This window comes from Bactrocera neohumeralis, chromosome 3, assembly GCF_024586455.1.
Source record: "Bactrocera neohumeralis isolate Rockhampton chromosome 3, APGP_CSIRO_Bneo_wtdbg2-racon-allhic-juicebox.fasta_v2, whole genome shotgun sequence".
In the NCBI taxonomy this organism is placed as follows: Eukaryota; Metazoa; Arthropoda; class Insecta; order Diptera; family Tephritidae; genus Bactrocera; species Bactrocera neohumeralis.
Genome location: NC_065920.1, coordinates 67,112,212 through 67,134,660, shown reverse-complemented (window position 1 = coordinate 67,134,660; position 22,449 = coordinate 67,112,212). Strand labels below are relative to the sequence as shown.

The 22,449-nt window shown below is 35.8% G+C and overlaps 2 protein-coding genes across 3 annotated transcripts in view; one reads left to right on the top strand and one right to left on the bottom strand.

The window, feature by feature from the left end:
* The window catches only part of LOC126752934 (ADAMTS-like protein 3), a 376,477-nt gene that overhangs the window by 136,560 nt on the left and 217,468 nt on the right, over positions 1–22,449 (top strand). The gene's annotated exons all lie outside the window — the stretch shown is intronic.
* The window catches only part of LOC126752933 (uncharacterized), a 73,357-nt gene that overhangs the window by 31,278 nt on the left and 19,630 nt on the right, over positions 1–22,449 (bottom strand). Inside the window, exons 2-3 of one of the 2 annotated variants that reach the window (XM_050463981.1) lie at positions 16,812–16,921; positions 7,179–7,281 (exon numbers count right to left, since the gene is read on the bottom strand). In XM_050463981.1, coding sequence (XP_050319938.1) covers positions 7,179–7,281; positions 16,812–16,855 — 147 coding nt within the window. In that variant the 5' untranslated portion in view covers positions 16,856–16,921. Of the gene's footprint in view, positions 1–7,178; positions 7,282–16,811; positions 16,922–22,449 lie in introns of those variants that run through there. The other variant, XR_007666055.1, reaches the window with a different exon arrangement.

The window sequence follows — 22,449 nt, the reverse complement described above, 5'->3', positions numbered from 1 at the left end:
AAAAAAGGATTTTGTTGACACAGACGTGATCAACACGTACAACCGAGCAATATGTGTTAACTTTCGATCATCAGCAACAATAGCAACAATTGTTAGTTGCTCAACAAATATGTATGATCCATGAATTTTGTGGGAAGTTGTGGGAAGTAGAAGTCTATGCTCAAGAATTCACGTTTATATGAAAATAAAAAAAATAATAAAACACGACATTTTATAGAAAAATATCCATACTGAAAACCATACTTCAACTCACAGCAAAATATTAAGACAAAATAAAAAATTATCTTTCAACTTTGAATGGTATGGAAAGCCTTGGTTTAAGTAAAATAGAAAAATATTGATTGTGAGTATAGGAGTGTAAACTTTAGTTTAAATTAACAGCTTTAAATATCCCGTTTACAGATAAACTGTTTTGTCCGACTTCTTTGTAAGGCAACATAAATTCCTGCGATCATTCATTCCTATAAAAAATTACAATTTTACAAAATATATAAAAGACGAGAACTGAGTATATTGCAACACAGGAAACACAGATAAGTATATTGAAAAATTAAACCTAGCCAAACAATTGTCTGAGTTTCTTAACTTAATTGCCTAGTAAGTCTTAATGAAATACGACTAACAAATGCCTTCGTATTTAAATAATAATCAAAACTACTGACCTGACTGTTTATAAGTAAAACAAAGAGGACGGCGAATATTATTAGACAACTTATAGAACATTTGAATTAAAACTAAACCAGACAATTCCTGCATATTTGTATTTTCTGCAGCTGTGGTCATATCGGTAGAGGTTAAAGCTGCCGTGCATTCACGTGCCTGAACAAGACTTTCTGGTACAAAAAAAAAAGCAAAGTAAATGTATAGTTATAATATTTAAATCCTAGAACTGACACTGGTGATGAAAATTAGATTTATTTTAAGAATCCTAAACGGAGAATATCAAGGGTTAATCCGAGACAACCATCAACATCGACTGCATAAGCAGATCGGTCTGTATAAAAATTTGTGAAGGTGTTGCTCTGTGTTTGGTGAGGTAAAAAGGGTGTGCTAGTTATATCATAAGCTTCTAAAACCATGTTGAAACTTTTAAAACTAACTTCTGCAGACAACAAATAAGCAATTTGAACCATGCGTTCACCGAAAACGACCAGAATGGGCCAGAAGGCAAGGGAAAGTAATTTTGTTACACGGCAATGCACCTGCATACACAGCAAAATCGGTTCAAGATACAATCAAAGTAATTGGATTCGATCTGCTACCCCACCCGCCGTATTTAGCAGGCTTTGACTCTCCCAATTACCATTTGTTTTCATCGAAGCGATACGCATTGGGCGAGCAGCCCTTCGGTTTCTACGGAGATGCGGAAAATTGGCTATCTGATTAGTTAGCTTGAAGAGACGAACATTTCAAATTAGCGTGGTATCCACAAATTGACAGAAAGCTAGTCAAACTGTTTAAAAATCAACGGCCAATAATTTGAATACATTTTTTCCTATTCATAATTAGTCATTCATTCTTACAAAAAATTTTGCTCATTTCATGCCAGTACTTCGGTTAATGGAGACACGCATGTAATAATTTTAGAGGTTTTCTCCAAAACATGTACCCCAAGTAAATGACTCATGTATTTTCCGTCAATTCCGTATTTTTTATCAAACTGAAAGTTTACAAGATCGCATTAGTAATCGAAAAATAAAATAATCAATAAAATATATGCCTTCTTACAACTTGAACTCATTATTCCAGTATATCTAAAAAATTTTCTGGTCCTGAAGAAAGCAGGTTTTCAGGTTTAAGTATATTATCATTTAGTTATCATAATAATTTTCTTTCAATTTGATCTCAAAAATACTATGCCACTTTCTAGTAATCTAGGTTAATCATTATAAGTGGCTCATAATATATTTTACTACAAAGTTTTCAAAAATAAATGAAGCAAAAGCATCAATGTCAAATGTTCTCATCAAAATAAAAAATCACACATTCTACTCCGTCATCTTTCCAAAGTGTCAAGCAGATTTCCTTGCCGCTTATAGCGCCCGTTGAGTTTAGTGTAAACGATACACACTCGCTTGTTACTGTTATTGTGTAGTACAAATGTAATAAAACTCTGAATCATTTTATTTCTTTCAAACAAAGTTTGTGAACGGATGATGCCAACAAATTATTTAGGTTGCCAAAAATGTCATGAAATGAAAAAACATTTGTCGCATAAAAGTAAAATGCTAGTGCCAACTGCCGAGTTCGTAACCACATTGAAACAGTAACACTCTTGGTGTCGACACTGCGACGCGACATAAAGTCTCTTCTTCGCCACGCTTGCTGTCAGCACCAAATATACTGGCAAATATCTTTGAAATAATAAAAATGAGCAAAAGTAATAACAACAGCAATAGGAAAACTGTTTATTATCGTGTTGTAATCGGCCTACTTCAAATGCCGCATATGCGCGATTTCAAGCAGCTAAGGAGACTGCCTGGAAACTGCAAAGCCTATTAAGCACAGTGGCTTGTGGTGACTAGAATTATTGTTAAATTGTTAAACAGAGAAAACTGTTTTCAATAGCAAAAATAATATAATACTTTAATAATATTTATATAAAAAACTATTCTACTCTGAAGCATGCTGCAAGAGTATAAAAATTTGTGAAAAGAGCTGTGTATTGTATATTTAAATATAAAAAGATGTTGTATATAAATATTTTATATTTAATTTTCGTTTTCAATTGGTTCAAGATGAATATTAAAAAATATTTTTTTTATTAAATAAATTACTGTAAATGGATATTCCAAGAGTTTTCAAAAAGGAGTTCTCGTATATTTTTAGCAAAAATTACAATGTTTATTCTTTATTTAAAAAGAAAAAGTAAGATCATTGTGAAATAAGAAACTTTGTAGACAGCTGAATATAATTTTATAAAAATAAATTCAAAATTTTTTAGTTTAAGTGATTTCGATAAATATAAATCTTTACTAGATTACTTAAGGGGTTACATGGGCTTTCGGGTTTCTAAAAAACAACTTTTTTATTGTCTTATTAAATTTTTCAACACTAGATAATTGTCCTAAGTTGCTCCGAGTAATAGTAATTAGAGAGATACTGTCTTTGAGAATTTGTGCGCTCGAAAGTCCTAGTTTCGGAGATACAGCCTTGAGAACTTGTGAGCTCGAGGCTAGTTAGGCTAAGTGCGCCGTCTTTAAACGCGTTTTTCTCGAAACTGTGTTTTTGCAGACGGTTGGCAAGATTTCTCGAGAACTAATGAACGATCTTCATTAAATTTTACACAGGTCTTAGAGATACAATTCTTAAAGGCTTAAGAAAGGATTTTTTTCGATTACAACTTTTTGAAAAAAAGTCGTAAATTTTTTGTTAAAATGTCTGTGAAAAATCCAATTTTCTGTTTTTTTCTTCGTCCAAGTTCTAATTTAAGGTTTTAACTAAAATACATATTTTTTCACTTTAGATGATCCTGTGAGGAGCTATCGTGCTAACGCGGGCGCATCTTTTTTCCGAGGGGTCATCGGATTTGGCGTCGCAATGGCCGATTTAAAATTTTTTTTCCAAAAATTTTAGAATTTCTTTGTTAATAGTGTATGTTTTTAATAATAAAAAATTTTAATAAAATATTTCATTTTATATGAGAAACGGATTGTTGAGAGAAGGTTGGTTTTTTCCGAGGAAACCCATGTAACCACTTAAGAAAATATTTTTTAAAACCCTCAAAGGAATTTTACTTCTATTTTGAACAAAGGACGAGAATGAAGAGACATTTTCGAAAAATTGCTGTTCAGATGACTACAGAATATTCTAGGAAAATTTTCTAAAATTATCATCAAGATATCAATTTCCTTTAATAAATGTAATGATTAATTCCGCAGTACAGAAGCATCCTGTAACTAAAAAGCGACTTTCGTTTCACTATGTCCTCCAAGATTTGCTTCTTTGGTGTGGCATGTTCGGACTGTGAGGTTATATAAAATACTATTGAAGACCACTTCACTTCGGCGTCAGTAAAAACACACTGTAGTGAAAGAAAAAGAGTACAGACAGTCAGCCAAGTGGAATAAAAAGAAAAAGGACAATAAGGCGAAGAAGCACAAAGCAAAGAAGTATTGTATCCGATTGGTAAAGCATAGTAAAAACCAATAATAGTGATTTTGGCACCACAGCAAACTCCGACAAAGTGGCCAGCCGGCCACCAGCAAGAGCCCATACAGCCAGCGCGGTGTATAATAAAGGCTTACAAATAAAATTTTTTTCGAGTTTTGCCTCACAACAGCCGAAGCTTAGGCAAAGCATATAACTGTAATCAATATTATTGCAATTTGAAATGTGCTATGAAATCAGAGGAGTGTTCGTGGAGCAGTAGGTAACGAGAGAAAATGTGGTTTGTGAGTTTAGTTTTTGACTAGTCCGTTCGCCAGCAAGAAAAAATGAATTAGCTGTTGGTGACAACTTCCACTACCAGAACCACACAACAGCGGTTAAGTTTTTTCTTAATTCTCAAGAAACAAAGCAAAATGCACTAGGACACAGGCTGTGAAGTTTGAGAAAAATCAATAACAACAGTACATTTAATTGTTATTATATGTAGCATTCATATGTCCATCAAGTGTATTTGATTTGTTATTATTTTTACTTTTGCCTTCCTTTCTATTATATGATTACTAGATCAATGGAGACGTGCAACTTTCGAATCTTGTGGACAAACAAAAAAACTATATAAAGAATAAACAGAAAATAATGCTTAACTTAACAGCAAATAACGTTATATTTCTTGTCTCAATTACTTTGTTCGATCGACCGCACGAAAATGCACTTGCTCTGATGTGATTGGGACTTAAGAGGATTAGTGGGTACCAGAGCTTGGTAAATCATTGCAATAACAGAACAACAATTTTGTGCTCTATAAGCATACCACTGCATCATTTAATAAATGCTTAGGGCTTAGCATACCCACTACACATAGTGGCGCCACATTTAATGTGCTCGGTCATTTGCTCGTTGACTCACTGACCCACTCGAACTTCGGGGCCTTTGAGCAAATAAGCGGCCATTTGCGTTAATTCTCGCCAAAATGAACGAGTTCCAGTTGCATGCATGGGTCATAATTTATTTCTGCAATGTTTAGGGTGTTACAGAAAGCTACCAATATTTTTTTTGTCATTACTATATACCTGAAGTCCTATGTTAAAAGTGCAGTCCTTCACGCATTGTTGTGGGATTTGAGTTGAGTTGGTATGACTAACAATGACATCTGTGTCAAATCTCACAACAAAATAATCATTAGTGTTTAGTATACGCTTGTCTTTCTAAAGTGCATAAAGTGGATTCGGCGATTTTTACGATGGGTGAAATTATTCAATACAATTAAGAATGAATTTGAATGCGGAATCAAATTTCCGGTGTCGAAACATTCAGAATGTTGGGAAAAGCCTTCGTTAATAATTGTTTGTTGCGAGCAAATGTTTTTGATGGATAAAAAATAGAGGAGATCAACACGTCAATAAAATAAAGGATTTGGGGCTTGACAATCGACGATTAACAGTCAAAGATCTTACTGGCATTGTTGGAATATCGGAAGGATCACTGAAAACCATTTTGAAAGATCATTCGGGTTCAAGAAGAGTAAAAGCATGATTGGTTTCTAAATCGCTCACTTTTTTCGAAGAGGATTGTTGTATGCTTTCCGACAACCAGGATGACATGAAAAGTATCCTTAGAGGCGACGGGTCTTGTATCTATGCTTACGATCCGGAAACAGACGATAAATCGGCCGAATATTATGGCAAAGGTGAGGCGAAGTAGAAAAACCCACGTCAAAGAAGGTCGAAAATCAAGGTTTTCGTGATATTTTTCGTCGACTGTCGAGATGTGGTGCACTCTGAATTTCTTTTGACCGGCCAAACTGTCAACAAAGAATACTATCTGAGTGTTATGCGTCGTTTGCGCGAAGCTACTCGTAAAAAGAAGCTGGAATTATTGGCCGACAACTCTTCGTTTTTGAACCACGATAATGCACCGTCGCATACAGTATTGATTCTTCCTGAGTTTTTCGTAAAATTTTCAACCAATGCCGTGAGGCAACCACTGCATCGGCTTGATTTAGCTCTGTGTGACTTCTGACTGTTCAGTTTGAGTCAACTGAAAACATTAAAAGTGAATTAAAGGTTATTCCGGAAATTTACTTTAAGAACTGTTTCAAGAATTGGAAAAACCGTTGGCACAACCGTTGCACGATATTACCTTTCAAAATGAAATTTGCTTATTTAGTACATATGTATTACCCACCGAAATGCTCAAATGTACGCAAATTATTATCAGCCTTTTTATCAGCCAAAACTTCATACAGACTTACATGCGGAAATGACGTGAAAAATGAAACCTCTAAACTAATTAAAGCGGTAAAGAATAGTCGAACGCTTAAAAATGTGAAAACTGGTAAAGAGATAAACACGAAAATGGATAAACGAAAAACAAAGGGAACCACATAATGGAACAAAAAACGTCACAAACCCGAGCTTTAATGCTATAGCTCCTACCACAAAGCTTACACACGTACACCCTTTTTAATATTACAAAGCAAACTCACTGCAGTCCACTCCTTCACCTCCTATGTCGGAAACTTCTCATTCATTCAAGGTTACTGTGTGGCGGGCTTTGGCGCTCGACACGTCACAGTACCTGTAGTGATGGACACGATGAAAAAATATCACAAAAAGAAAGATGTTCAAGTAAAAAGTGAAAATTATATAAAAGGGTTGGGAATTGTTGGTTATTATTTCACGAATAAAGGCAAGTTACTGCACAACAACAACAAAAACCAGAGAAGGGGTAGGTGGAATAAACGCTTAGTAGCAATTATGAATACAATGACGGACGCAAATACACCTGCGCGCACAAGAAAGCTGAAAGCGCTTTTTAAAAGCCTGAAAACGTTCGAAATGGAAAGTTCAAAAGCAATAAACTGTGTGAAGTGTGGCAACACCGCGAAAGTATGCTCTAAGAGTATGAAGAGAAGCGCCAAGCTGGCTATGAATAATATTAAGTCTATTCTGCTGTTGTGCTACGTTTTTTGCGGTTTGTTTTTCCTTCGTAAATTTCATTGTTGCTCCGTCGCTTTCTTTATGGTTTCCGGCAAACTGTTGCTATTTTATAACTCAATTTACGCTTACCGTTGTCTTGATGCCATTATTCTTCTCTGCATATACCACCAAGCGGTCACGGTAGCCAGTTCTACAGAGACGGCTGCATGGACTACATTCATTAGTGATCCACCTGAATCGAAATGGAAACGAAATAAAAGCAAATATAGTATTTTTTCCCTCAAGAGTTGACACTAGAAATTAGGCTTAAGCAAATAAGTGTGATAACGAAGTCACTTATAGGGCCGCTTGATTCAAAATATCTGATTGAGGTAATCTTAAGCATAATTTATTTTAAAGGCTTAGCTAAAATGTTGTTTTAACAAAAAATTTATTTGGATTTTAACAACCTATATTGGTAAAGTGCATAATAGAGAACCAGATGCTTGCTCGTTTTACTACAAGATAGAGCCAAAATATCATTGGATACGACATACAAGTAGAGGCCCTTATCATTACCATTTTATATTTAAAGTGCGGAGAAATGAGAAAAACTGATAGGAAGTATAATTTAAAGGCTTGAATGTTTTAGCTGGTAACCCCATTGTAAGACTATTCAAATAAGTGGCCTTATACCTTTGGATTTCGAAAAATTAATGTTTTCTAAACCACTCTAATACGAAATACTAAGGATAGTGAGTAAGAGTAGAAATGTTGATCAGAAATTTTTCACTTAAACCAGTAAGTGAAAACTGAAACTGAAGCATGATTATATTTTACAAGCTAAAAGAGCCGAGTTTGAGTTGCAAATCATTTGAGGAAAGGTTAAGGAGAGGAATTAAAATGTATTCATTACTCCCAAACTGTCCTCTGCCATATTTTATGTTAAGGAAGTGTTTTCCGTAAGCTTTTGATAAAATTTTAAGATTATTCCAATGCTAATTTTGTGTGTTTCAAAAATACTTGCAACAAAACGTTGGCCCAGATAACAAAGTATGTATTATCAATGAGGTTTCGAAGAAACGTTCTATGATTTGTGGAATTTTAAGGTTGTTCAGAGCGTCTCTATACAGTCCTAGTTAGAAATCTAATTTGTCATCAAGCAAAATTAGTGATTATTTCTAACCAAAATTCGTGAAGAGCACTGTAACTGCCGATGAGACAAAGGTTATGTGTTAGTTTATCTTATTTGGGCGTATTGAGGCGTTTGCGTGAAAACTTTCGTCGAAAACGGTCGCTATTGTGGAAGAAAAATTCATGTATGTTACATGATGATAATGTACGATTGTGACCGAATTTAAAGCAAAAAACGCACTGAATATCATGAATCAACTACCATATTCACCAGATTTGCCTCCATGTGTTTTTTTCTTGTTCCCCAAACTGAAATTGCCGCTCCATCGAAACCGTTTTCAGTCGATCAAGATAAAACAAAATTCGCTGAAGGAGCTGAAGGAGCATGCCTATGAAATGTGTGTTTGAGGACTAGAAAACTCGTTGGCGTAGGTGTATTCCCTCTGTTCGAGATTACCTAGAAAGCGGAAAAATATTGCTAAATAATTAAATATTGTTTTATTTACAATTTTCGGATACTTTCACAATGTATTTATTTGTATATTCCAAGTCTCTTCATACAAAGTTCATAGTTGTACACTTGTAGTATTTATCATAAATATTTGTACTTTTAAGTATTTGTAACTGACCCAGTGGCGATAAATAACTTTCACATTACAAAAGTACTTGCCAAATATTTTTGCATTTTTTTGTTGTTGTGAACTGCATTGTTGCAAAATATTTCTAAGTGCATATCTCTGCAATGCACTTGTGCCTGAATATGAGGACGGCAACCGAAAAAGGTCACACGTACACATGCAAATATAATGTTGCTGTTGACATTGCTGAAAACAAAAATAGTTCACATATTCCACTTCTGCAATAACGAGACAGGAAATTGCACCTAAAATCCAGTTAGTTCGTGATACTTCAGCGAAAGTGGCAGTGGTGGTATTGTTGGCGGGTGTGGCGTTTACAAATGAAGGCGCCAGTAGTATCTGACAGTTTTTCTCTTCTGAGTGAGTTCAAGGGCAGTTAGGGCTGACGCGATAAATGAAGTTAACATAAAATTTTTTAACGCGTCGCCACATTGTAGCCAAGGAAAAAATGAGATCTAGATAAAAATAAAAAAATGCAACTAAAACAATAGAAGGGAAGTCTGAGGAAATATCAAGGGTATTGCGCTAAAAATGTAGATAGTTACATTCAGATAACAATTCTTATTAATGGAGGTCACATTTTATAGGACATGCAATGCTCTTGTTTTGAAAAATTAGTAGTGACATAAATTGATAGAGGACAAATTTTAAAATGAATGGTGAAGGTCTTATTGAGCTTTACGGTTAAAAAATTATTTTGCAATGAAAAGTTAAGTACTGCGTCGAACACTCTCAAAGCTGGAGTTTTCATTAATTTGGACGACATTAACTAGCCGGCGTAGTCGCTAATTCTTAATTCATTGAACTATGTCAATGTCGTCATATATCTCATACAGCTCATCGTTCCATCGAATGCGATATTCGCCGTGACCAACGCGCAAAGGACCATACATCTTTTGCAGAATTCTTCTCTTGAAAACTCGTAACGTCGACTCATCAGATGTTGTCATCGTCCATGTCTCTGCACCAATTAGCAGGACGGGAATAATGAGTGACTTTTTAGAGTTTGTTCTTTGTTGGTCGAGAGAGGATTTTACTTCTTAATTGCCTATTCAGCCCTGCATTGGATTTCGTCACATTGTTGTTGGTGTTAATACTGGTTCCAAGATAGACGAAAATGTGGTTGAAATTTAGTTACCGAAAAAGCTACATTGTTCATTATTAAAGCATTTAAGTTCCTGACGACTTTTCGAACGACCTCCAAATTATTGTAAGTTTTGGTAAAAAACCTTACCGCTTCAACAAAACAAAATTCTCCCACAAAAAGTGGCAGGAATGACAAGATACGATAGGCACTGTCGATAAAAAATAAAAGAAAGGATCAACGGACCGACAGGAAAGGATAAATACTAATGTTGCCAGTACCAAGAAGACTTATATTGGTGGGCAGGTGTACATGTTGCAGAGCAGCATCACTGGTTCCGGCCGTTGGGGATCGCACATGGAGACATCGACTTCTACGACAGTGACACGACTTAGATACACTGGTTGAGGCATCTTATAGCCTGCGGGCGAAACAGAAAAGGGTGAGGGAGTGAATGAAATACAAGGAACAGATAGTCAGCGGAAAATACTATATTTAAAATGAAATAAACAAAATGTAAGAAGTTTGAAGATGTGTAAATGGAAATAAAGATTAAAGGTATGTAGTGTAATGGGTGGCAAGTTAATACCACCTACAATTGTTCCTATCAATGACAGTGTAATGGCGATAAAATACACAAAAGCAGAAAGACAGACAACAGCCAGAAAAGTGAAAGTGACGCCAATGAGCATGAATAGAGGTGAGCGCCGCACAGTGTGTTGTCGATAATGGTATTACAGAAGAAATAATGGCATACTTGAAAATTCAAGCACGACGAATGCCACAGGCGACATGGAACACGCAAAGTCATTGCAGAATTTAAGTGCTAAATTGGCTGCACTGCAAAAACGCTCAGATGATGCGGTGGCAGACAAAATAAGAATGGGAACGTCTGTGTAAACAAACTTCGAAGCAGACGAACGATCGCGAAGACAAGAAGCGCAACCAAGCGTTCTATACAAAGAAGAAGCAAAGTCGGAACAATGTGCCCATTGCAAGCAACCTGTAAAGCGCGCGGCATTGGCGGAAAAGCACGTAGCTGCTGGCGTTACTATTGAATTATTGGGTAGCGTTGACATCAGAGTAGGTATCTAAGTTTGTTATTTTTAACGTATGGTTGTGCCAACGTGCGTGTTGGTGCAACATACCCGTAAAAATCGAGAGCGTAAGTGACAGAGAGGTGCCACGGCGTTGATGACACGCTCTAAGCAGATGTGAAATAAAAACGTTGTTGAATCGGCGTGTGAAAAAATATTCGAGCGGCAAACTCACTGACAGTCTCTTATGATTATTAATATTTGACATCATGATATCCTTGCAGGAAATTTCAATCAATCTCGAAATGGTCGCCTGCTTTTTCGTTGCCGAAAATATTCCTGTGATAAGAAACTTAAAGCCTTCCAGCAATTGTTGTTCAGCTATATATCTGTGTACCATATACGATTGTGTTCTCAATCCTTCCCTAGTTATCCAATAGAGCTTCACAGGCATTCTCTTTGCCTAGAACTTCCGCTTGAAAGATGCTAAGTGAGTTTGTATCCGAATACCGAGCGGGATGGCAAGCGCCTTGTAATACGCAGACATAAGTATATATGAAGATAAGAAAAAGTCAACTTCTAATAATCTTTATGGAATTGACGTTTGAAGGCTTTGGAATGAGCTCATTTGCATTAAACTGGTATACTTTAGCCGTTAAGTAATATAAAAGATGAACATAGTTATGTAAGATATCAAAAAATTTACCACAGGATCTTAAAAAATAAGATACAAGGACTGCATGAATGCTCCATGGTGAAAATGCAAATAAATTTCAAATTTTTTCGTATTAAGACAAGTGTGTGAATCAAATAACTAGACATCGCACTGATAAACTGGCTTCTAGCAAATAAGTTGGAGAGATATAGGACAATTCTACTGGAGCATAGAAAGCATAGACATATAACGGTTATGCAAATAAGCGCGATATAATATAATTCACCTTAAGTTTTTCTTCAATTTCTATATTTGCAGCGCCGTCTGCATTTATAGTGTATATGGGCGGAAATATATGAAAGTGTTGATATACATACAATCAAAAATATGACATACTTGCATAGTCATCTTAGTATTGCCCTAGTTTCACATTAATGGGAAAAGCTGTGCAACAATTTTCTTCAACTTGAACTGTTTTTGACAGATTCATTTTTAAGTTCCAATCAACAATCAATACATAGATGCAAATAGCATTTGTTTAATATACGAATATAACTTCCTGTGAGGAGTTATATACAATTTGAAGGTAAAACAAGTAAGGAAGGGCTAAGTAAGAGTGTCACCGAACATTTTATACTCTCGCATGATAAAGTGATAATCGAGATTTCATTATCCGTCATTTACATATTTTTTATTTTGCTGTAAAATTAATTAGATTAGTAGCTCCTGAGATATGGTTTTTGGTCCATAAGTGGGCGACGCCGCAAAAGCCTAGGTGCAGCTTCCTTCTGCAATTTCTTCCGTAAAATTTAGTGTTTCTGACGTTTTTTGTTAGTCGGTTAACGCACTTTTAGTGATTTTCAACATAACCTTTGTATGGGAGGTGGGCGTGGTTATTATCCGATTTCTTCCATTTTTGAACTGTATATGGAAATGCCTGAAGGAAACGACTCTGTAGAGTTTGGTTGACATTTTCTTCTTAATTTCCGAGATATGTACAAAAAACTTAGTAGGGGGCGGGGCCAGGCCCACTTTTCCAAAAAAGGTACGTCCAATTATGCCCCTCCCTGATGCGCTCCTTTGTGCCAAATTTCACTTTAAAATCTTTATTTATGGCTTAGTTATAACATTTTATAGGTTTTCGGTTTTCGTCCTTCATCATGATATCTCAATTTTTACTCAAGTTACAGCTTGCACGGACGGACGGACGGACAGACAGATTTCAACTCTACTCGTCACCCTGATCTCTTTGGTATATACATATAACCCTATATCTGAATATTTTAGTTTTAGGACTTACAAACAACCGTTATGTGAACAAAACTATAATACTCTCCTTAGCAACTTTGTTGCGAGAGTATAAAAAAACACCGTAATATATATATAACCCTATATCTATCTCGTTAAGTGTTAGGTGATATGTACAACCGTTAGGTGAACAAAACTATAACACTCTGTAGCAACTGGTTAGAAGAGTATGAAAATGCATATAGTCCCAGCAGTATCAATGTGTGTACATTCAACACAGCGGAGTCTAAACTATTGTTATCAATTACCAGGATTTTAAATCAACTGATTGCAACAGTACAAAGGTAGAAACAATCCTACTGACTAAACCATTTATTTAGTGAACATAGCTGAAAGTAGCAACTTACAGCATCAAAATTAACCACACGAAAACTCAAATGGCTTCAGGCATTAGTCGCCAAATTAGACATTCAGCAACTTTATATACAACTGAGATATAAATTCGCCCAAATGGTAATAAGCCTTGCGGTAAAAGATAGGAATGCGGAGTGACAGCCTGGAAGGAAACAAATAAATTTCCTAACTTATTAAAGTGATTTCGACGCTTCCATTATATGATTTCGGCAAGCAGTAAGGAGAATTGATATGGTTGGCATCTAAGGGAATTGAGGAAGAGCAAAGGGTATTAACAATTCGTAAAAGAGGGACAAAGAGATAAAATTTAGTAGATAAGCAAACGACAAATCGATTTCTGTTCTCTGCCAAGTATTTGTATGGATATATAGAGGATACTAAAAAAAGGGAAGAGAAGTGGCTGGAAGTACTTATGAATAAATATAAACATACATATATATTCAAATATAAAATAATTTGAAGTATCCTTGTGAGAATTATTGAAAATAAAACATGTATGTATGTAAATGTATATAGTATGTATGTGAACCTATTCACGCACATTTCGTATAGCTCAAGCTGTCGTGCCACATAAAACACTCTGGCAGCTCATGTGTAGCAGTGGTATGCGAAAACAAAGCACAATCGCTCTGAAATATACAAAATATATTTATGTGTTTAAATACATAGGATATATTCTTCACCTACTACATTTTTAACCTACTTTAACTTTCCGTCAAGTGTTCGATTCCAGTACGTATTTACTCTTTCTGCGCATTTCAGTGCGCATTGCGTGCCACTCTAGCTCTATACATCTTGTCCCTGTTTTCTTCACAACCAATTGACTTAAATGAGTCTCTCTTGGAGACATTTGTTTGTCCATTGTGAGCAATTATGTTCACGTCGCACGTGGCGTATAAGTAATCAGCATGCGTTTGTCAGTAGAAATGATTGATTTTCTTCATGGTGAAATCAATTACAGACGATTTACAATCGATTAAGAGTTGTTGTAAAAATTATAGTTAAAAATAATAAATGACGAAGTGCCGTCAATATTTTCGGACGCATTTGATAAATTAATTGCAAATGTCTAGAACTGTTTGCATAAAACAATATAATATAGACAGTGTTGTACACATTGTTCGATTGCGTGTAAAAGAAGGGCATACATTGGAGCAATATCGCTTTAAAAAGTACTAGTAACACAAACTTGCAAACATACAACAGACAGCTTGCTGGATTTGGTAATCCACACCGACTAACTAAGGACTAAGGACTCGGTTTTGAATTTGAATGCTCCGATATTTGCTTTGTCCATCTTTTAGATACTTCGCTTTTTCTTTTAATGCGTTGATTGTTATACAAATTGGCCAAACAAAAAAATACCTTTTCTCCTTTCTGATTATTTTGATGTAAATTAAAAAACCTTGTAATACCATAACCTAATTTCAGGATCAACCTACGTTTGTGCTTAATAACTTATTCCCATTTTGAGAACATTTATGGTCATACGGTTCGGCTTTAAAGTACCATCCCAGAATTTTGGAAATAAAATGTGTATGCGGAGGAGATTTTCCAGATCAAGAATATATATAGTTATAACCACTGTAAACTTATAGTTTTCGAGATATTTACGTTAATTTTATTCTCGAAATAATGGGACGATATACTAAATTTTTCCCGGGAATAGATATATGGAAATATTAAGGCATTCCAAACACCTTTTACCAATTCAGTCACTTCCACTTGAATGCAACGCAGATATAGAGTACTCCATATAGTCAATATAAAATTACGTGATAAGTCACATTTTCCAATATTTGAATATCCATTCTCCCATACACCACATTGAGCCGCAATCTCACCAAAAGCTTATGCGGCTTATAAGTACTCAGCGAATCGCCTGTATGACGCACTCCATCCACGAACTGATACGAAGCTCATAACAGAATAAAAATGGAACGAATGCGTACTTGAAATATCACAGTGATTTGTTTCTCAAAACAAATCGGCACAATGTCATACGGAGTACGCAGTTAAGAAGCTAAAATATACATGAAATACGTGAAATATACCACAGGTTTATGTATGTATGAAACAAAAGAAAAGGATATACATTTGACATGCGACATTTGCATTTGAACTTTTATCAGCGATGCTTGGCAGGTGGGCAATCAGTACATACGTTTGTGGCAGGAACGGGTGTGAGGCAGATGGCGCATTGGATGACTAAAGACTGAACGACGACATGCGAGTCCTGAATTGGCATGAACGCCAACTTCTAGCGATTGAGTTAACTCTGTCACATTTGAGTGAAATACGAGACATATACATACCACATACCAGTTTCATCGAGATATATCAATTTTTGCTCAAGTTACAGCTTGCTAACCCTATATCATCTCGCTTAGTTTTAGGTGATACGTTCAGCCGGTAGGTGAACAGAACTATAATACTATATGGCAACAAGATTGCAAGAGTACACAAATTGTCTGTGGATAGCTCCCGCTGATGTTTTAAGTTCTGATCACCTAAATATTGGCATATATTATATAATTGGTGCTTTAATGTGTGGTAAATTTGTATGGGAATTTTTGCCTGGCCGAAACACGGTCTGAGAGAGGTCATTGAATCATTGATCATCTGAAAATGCTCAAAAAATATTTGAAAATTCTGTTTTTAATTTTAATTAAAATATGAATCGAGCCCTGTTACCAAATTTTGGGAATTTAGATCTATAGGTATTTTGTTGTTAGTCAAAAGGAACTATCTAACGTCAATTATACAATTATCATAAAAATCGAGAATACTACGAAGATAGTTTATTATTAGGTTTAAGATAATACAAATTTTCTAAGCCAGCCTGTGAGCTTAAGTGGCGTCCAGCTGTTTAGAAATAGACCACCAGAAATAATAATAAAATGATCTATCATAAGCAAGCGTCTATTTAGAAGTATATGATCTTTCCTGTTGAATGCCAAAAAATATAAAATTATTGTAGTTTTTCTCATTTTGTGTGACGTGTTTTCAAATTTTGATTATAGTATATATATTCAGGCGCTCCGATTTGTTATCCTTTTTATCCTGCCACGTTACTCTACGGCACTAAGCAAAACTTACAGCGATGGGGAAAAGACAAAGAAACGTTGTAGGGAACATACAAGGCAATCTATCGGCCGGTTCTTAACTACGCTGTACCAATATGGTCGCCTGGATACGGCGATACTCCGACGAGGAAGCTTTAAGCATGCTAAAACACTGCACTCCGGACTATAACGGGATGCCTCCCTATGTCTTCTATCTAGCATTTACACAGTGCGGCCTGGTACTCCCAATTAAGGAGCATAACGAGCAAGCAGTTTCTGCTGTGGTGTTTTCTTAGAAACTAACCCTGCAGTCACCTGCAATCCCCTATCGTCCGACCCCAGCGAAACAGCACGTTTCCTGGGCCTACCGTTGAATGACCTTGAAGACAACTTATCTGATCTTTACCACTCTAAAAGGGACTAGATTACAACAACAACGTCTACTACTAAGCTACTTCTTAAAATATATTAAATATAAACCATACATATAGTAATTATATACACTCACTTCAAGTTCATTCTCCAATCAGGAGGCGGTGTTCCATGTGTCATAGAAAGCTTGACTGACGTTCAGGCGTTTTGCCACCGATGTATAGTATTCTCAATGAAAATTGTCATCTAAAAATAGTCTAAAAATATGAAATGCAAATTAGTACATAAAAGTAAAACAATCATTTAAAAATTCATGGAAAAGTTGCTTATCTTTCCCTTTGAAATTAGTACAAAATTTTAAATCTACCCATTCAACACTGAAAAAAAATTCATATTATGCTTCACCACGCTACAAGCACACATATACCAGCACGGCAACGCAACGAATATTACTTGTTGTTAATAACACCGTTATTGCGCCATTAACCTTACATTTATTGTGCTAGGTTGGACTTTCGTTGTTTTCAAATGTTGCCTAAACTGTTAGTTTATGTTGTTGCTAGCTTTTGAATAATTGATTTTTGTCGTTTGCTGTCAGTCAGTAAGTCGGTCACGTTGCTGCGGTTCGACTGCAAGGACGACTTCCATTGAAGCGAAAGCAGGAATAAATGAGTGTTGGTTGCCAAACCTTGCCGGTTCGACTTGCCATGTTTCGGAAGTCTTGCTCAGGCATTTTAATACTTTTTAAAACATTAACTCCACCTCACCGCTGTCAATGTTGCATGCAACGTGCCGGGCGAAAATCGTGCACAGAGCGAAAGCAACAAAAATATAAAACTAATGGTATAAGAAAAAAAGTTTGAGTAAAAGCAACAAGGTTGTGATGTCTACAAAATGAGTTAATGGTAGTTTGAGGGTTGAATAAACCCAAATTAAGCAGAGTTGAGCCTAAAATAGAAGTTGCGGCATAGCACAGCATTTAGGGCTTTGTATGAAATATTCTTCAGCTATATACACAATGTAGTAAATGAAGAGTATCCCTAAGCCTCGCTCTCCATGCTTAGTATTTTCCAACAATAACAATTTTACTAACTTAACAATTTGTTGCATTACAAATATATACAAGCACACGTTCATACATCTACATACATACGTATATTGGAGCTTTTGTGATTATTTCTTATTGTCATTGGGTCATTGATCTCATCTCACGTTTAGCGGTTACTGTTATTATAATTACTTATTATTGTCTTATAGCTGTGATTGATATTGATACACAAATATTTATTTATTTAGTATGGTAGAATTGATTATTTTTCCTTTATCTTTTCGGTATGCATGTATATACACATATACTTTCAAGCTGCTCCTTCTTAACAGCTGTCACTTGGGTTCTTTGCCAATTTCCGGTGATTAACATCGAAGGCTTTTGTTGTAACGTGCTTAAGCGGATCAGACAAGGCACCGGTAAATATACACATGTATGTAGAAGCTTTCGGCAGTCAAGTAGGAAATATGCGGAAACTGCTTTGTTCGAGTATAGTATTTGGTTTTTGCCAATTATGATACAAGCGAAAATACTAATACAAGACTTGTGGTTAGACGGAGCTGACTGGGACGAACAAGTGAAACCACTTCGTTTAAAAAAAGTGGTCACAATGCGCGGGCAATCTGAATGATATCTCACAGATACAAACCACGCGATGGATAAATTATGTCCCAGAGCACAAAATCGAACTAGATAACTTCTGTGACGCCTCTGAAAAGCCATATTGTGAGCACTCAAACCGATACAGCGGTACCTATTAGTAGCCAAAGCAAAGGTGGCCCCTCTAAAAACAATAAGTTTACCAAAACGGGAACTATGTGGTGCGCTACTACTAGCCAAACCAGTATCCATCGTGCAAACACATCTAAACATGGTAAAATATAAATTATATCTCTTGCCTGATTCCGAAATTGTATTAGCCTGGTTAGAAAACTCCGCACTTGCATGGAAGACTTATATTTCCAATCGAACGTCTGAAATTCTTGAACTAGTGGAATCAGTTACTCGGCGGCACGTATCCAGTGCTGACAAACCTGCCGATCATGGTAAAGAGGGTGCAAGGCTCTGCGTTTTTCCACCAAAACCATTTAGTAGAATGACCCACGGTGGTTAACAGAATCTCCTGATTCTTGGCCACAATCGACCATACGCAATATAATTGCCCAAGAAAGTCGAACGATCGACTCTCTTCACATAACATTGGATGATACTGATAGCCTTGAGCGATTTTCGAGCATAAGGATATTCGCCATAAGGATATTCGCTTACAATCCCAAGTTCACAGAGCAACTCAAAATTAAAGTTAAGGGAGTACCCACAGTATACTCTCAAGGAGATACAGTGACTCACCTAGACTTAAAAGCAAAGGTCGCTCTTATCGCGTCTACTCAAGCGCGCTACTGCAGCTAAGAGAGGGTCACCCGGTTCGAAGGACAACATTATGTTGACTCTAGCGCCCAACATGTGTAGGGGAACCTTGACAATTTTCACTTGGTTTTTTTTTACAATCGCAATTTTTTTTAAATATTTCACCTTAACTTCAAGAGTTTTTTTGTGAGCTGGTGATGAACCAAACGATTGAACCAAAGCCGTATGAGACGATCACGTTTCATGTGTGGAATTAAATGCGACAAGACAGGCTTTCCATCGTTGACAATCCCTTTTTACTTATTAGACTGTGTAAAGTTATGAGGTGTAGTGATGTTTATATATATTGATGTGTACATATGTTTGTGTATGTATTGATGTTCTCAAGTGTGGTGTGTCAGTGTTGTGGTTTGCGGAATGGTGTGAAAGCGGGTGGGAGAATAGACCCATTAAAACAGTATGCACCAACAAAAGTTATATTATGAAGCAACAAAAAAAATATCTCTATTTAAGTATTATGTACTTTTCAGCGCAATTTTTCAAATAAGAAGTTTAGCTCAATTTAGATCAATTTGCTGATTTTTTTGATTCAACGAAGGCGAAAAAGGGGGATACTAAAGAAGTACAACTATTGAATATGAAAATCTTACATATAGTAAATCTCTTAAATTTCTGTCCTTTGAATTGAAATTGTGATTTCCAATAGAGACCAATCTATAACGGAACCATACTTCTAAAATCTCTTCTACTTGATCTATCCAATTACTAAAAAATTAATTTTAAAATTAGTTGATAAGAAGCTAATTGTATTTTAATTAACCTTTTATGACTAAAAAATTTTTCAAATTTTTAACTCCAGGAAATTTCAAGGCATTCAAAATGCCCTATGACTATTTGGCCTTTGAAGCGAAAAATATCGAATAATTTTTCGATGAAGCCAGAATTTAATAATTTATGTCCGATACTTTCCAATAAACTTCCCAGCCGATAAAAATTCGAGGTTAATAAATAATTAGTTGAGCTCTGACTTTGCAAATTATTTCTCTCTTTATAGTAAATTAATATTTTTGTGCAAGAATCAGCGCATATCCCTAATACGGAAATAAGAAAAATGATGTAAATTGAAAGTGAAGGTCTAATAAACAAGAAATGTTTGAGTTCACATACATACATACATGCATATGTACACAGTTGGTTTACCATCCAGGCGAGAACTCAGGCGCCCATCAGCGGTGCTCCTTCCCATTTCAATTCTGCTCACGTCCTTGCCGAATTGTTATGCCTGCTTGCGCTACCAATGGCAGTTCACTGCTCATTTAAGCTTTCAGTCAGTCTATTTGGTTGAAAGCAAGCATCACAAAGAAGAGTGGATTGAAATGTAGGCATTTGTTGGAACACATTTACAACCCGTAAACATTTTTTGCACGCGCTCTTGAACCAGCCGGACCGTTTCCTCAACTGCTGTGGTATGCAACAGTCGGCAGCATATATTAGAAACACTGTACTACAAGTGTTGAATACGAATTTTCGTGAGTGCTGCCAACTGCTCTGAAAATTTTGCTATCAGAGGCAACATAATAATCATCATGGACTGATTATTGTCTGGGTAAAAGGAAAGTGAAATTTTCATTTAAGTATCCATTACACAATTACCCCCTTACAATGAGGCATAGCAGTGAAATCAAAGAAGTGAGGCTATTTAAGGGGCATGTGCTTCTGGTGGAATTTGCAGATATCACGTAATAAACTAGGAATTGGTGATTATTATTGTAGTGAAGAAAATATAGCGGCCGTAGCTGAGAGTGTACACGAAGGCCGCGGAGAGTCAATTCGGCGCCTTTCGCAACAACTCAGAAAGACGAATGCCATAACTTGGCGTATTTTACGTCGATATCTTAACTTAAAAGCTTACAAAATACAGCTTTTTGTAAAGAAGCAAACTTGCCATATTTGGGACAAAGAACAATCTGAAGTTATTCAAGAGTTACCATTTCATCCAGAAAAGACAACGGTTTTGTGAGACCGAAACCGCCAATGGTAACCGTTATTGCGCCATAATAACCGACTATTTGGTACCAGAAATTGAAGGTCGTGATCTCGGAGACATTTTTTTCAAAAAGACGGCGCCACTTGCCATATATCACATCAATCAATGGATTTATTGAGAGCACATTTCGGTAGACAGATAATTTCACGTGTTGGGTCAGTCGATTCACTACCAAGATTTTTTATCACAGTGTAAGACTTTTTTCTGTGTGAATATGTAAAGTCTAAAGTCTATGCGGACAATATCGCTTCCATTCAGGTCTTGGGGGAAAAACATCACACGTGTCATTCCCCAGTTACAAGTCGACATGCTCGAACGAGTCATCGAAAATTGGACTCAAAGGATGGACCATCTAAGAGGTGGCCGCAGCCAACATTTGAAATAGATAATCTTAAAAAAATAAATGCCATATAATGTTCTTTTGAATGATAATAAACATTCCCCATTAAATTTAAAGAGTCAATGTGTTTTCTTTAAAAAAGTAGCGTACCTCGAAATGGATAACCCTTTATAAACATTATAGCGCTTAACGAAAATTCGGCGTACAGATTTTTTGTCAAGGCGGTTTGCGTCTTTGAAACATAGTCTGAAAGCCACTGGTAAAATACTACTGAAATCAATGAAGAATGAAGTTTAAAGTAAATGGGATTATATTGTGAATATTCACTACTAATAATTTAATCCTCATGATAAGAGATTGTAATGATACTTACACATACTATGTATACTTTTTGAGTTCAACTTACTAGACACAAGTTGTGAGCATAACTTAATGATCTTTTGCAATAGCTACTCACAGCCTTATAATTAGCTTTTTGTGTTTAATTTTTGAAAACCTGTATTAAAGAAAACTGTATATGAAACCTTTTCATTAAAGTAAAGAACTGTTAGAACCAGAAAATAATTAAAGACAAGCTACACTTTCTCTTTAAAAATAAATTTGAAGGTGAAACTTTTTCTTGTTAGGGCTCTTATAAAAACTTTTTTAAAACTTTGAATCTTAACCAAGTAATTGTTATGCAGTTCTATGCTTAAACTAAAAAAAATCTAGAAAAATGTGCATACTTTAAGTAGCGTAAGTGGTAGTATAAGTGTCAAAACCACGAAAAACTCGAGACAAGACACTTTAAACACCCCGAAGCAAGCAAAATCAAACAACACCTGCGATTTAGGCAAAACTACAAAATCACAAAAACCCAAATGCAATTATTCCTAAGTCTTAATTACTACATTTACTATTACCGTTATTTAATTAAAGCGCTTTTAGCATTTCGTCACCCACAGTAAATTGCTGCAGTGGCCAAAAGCTAA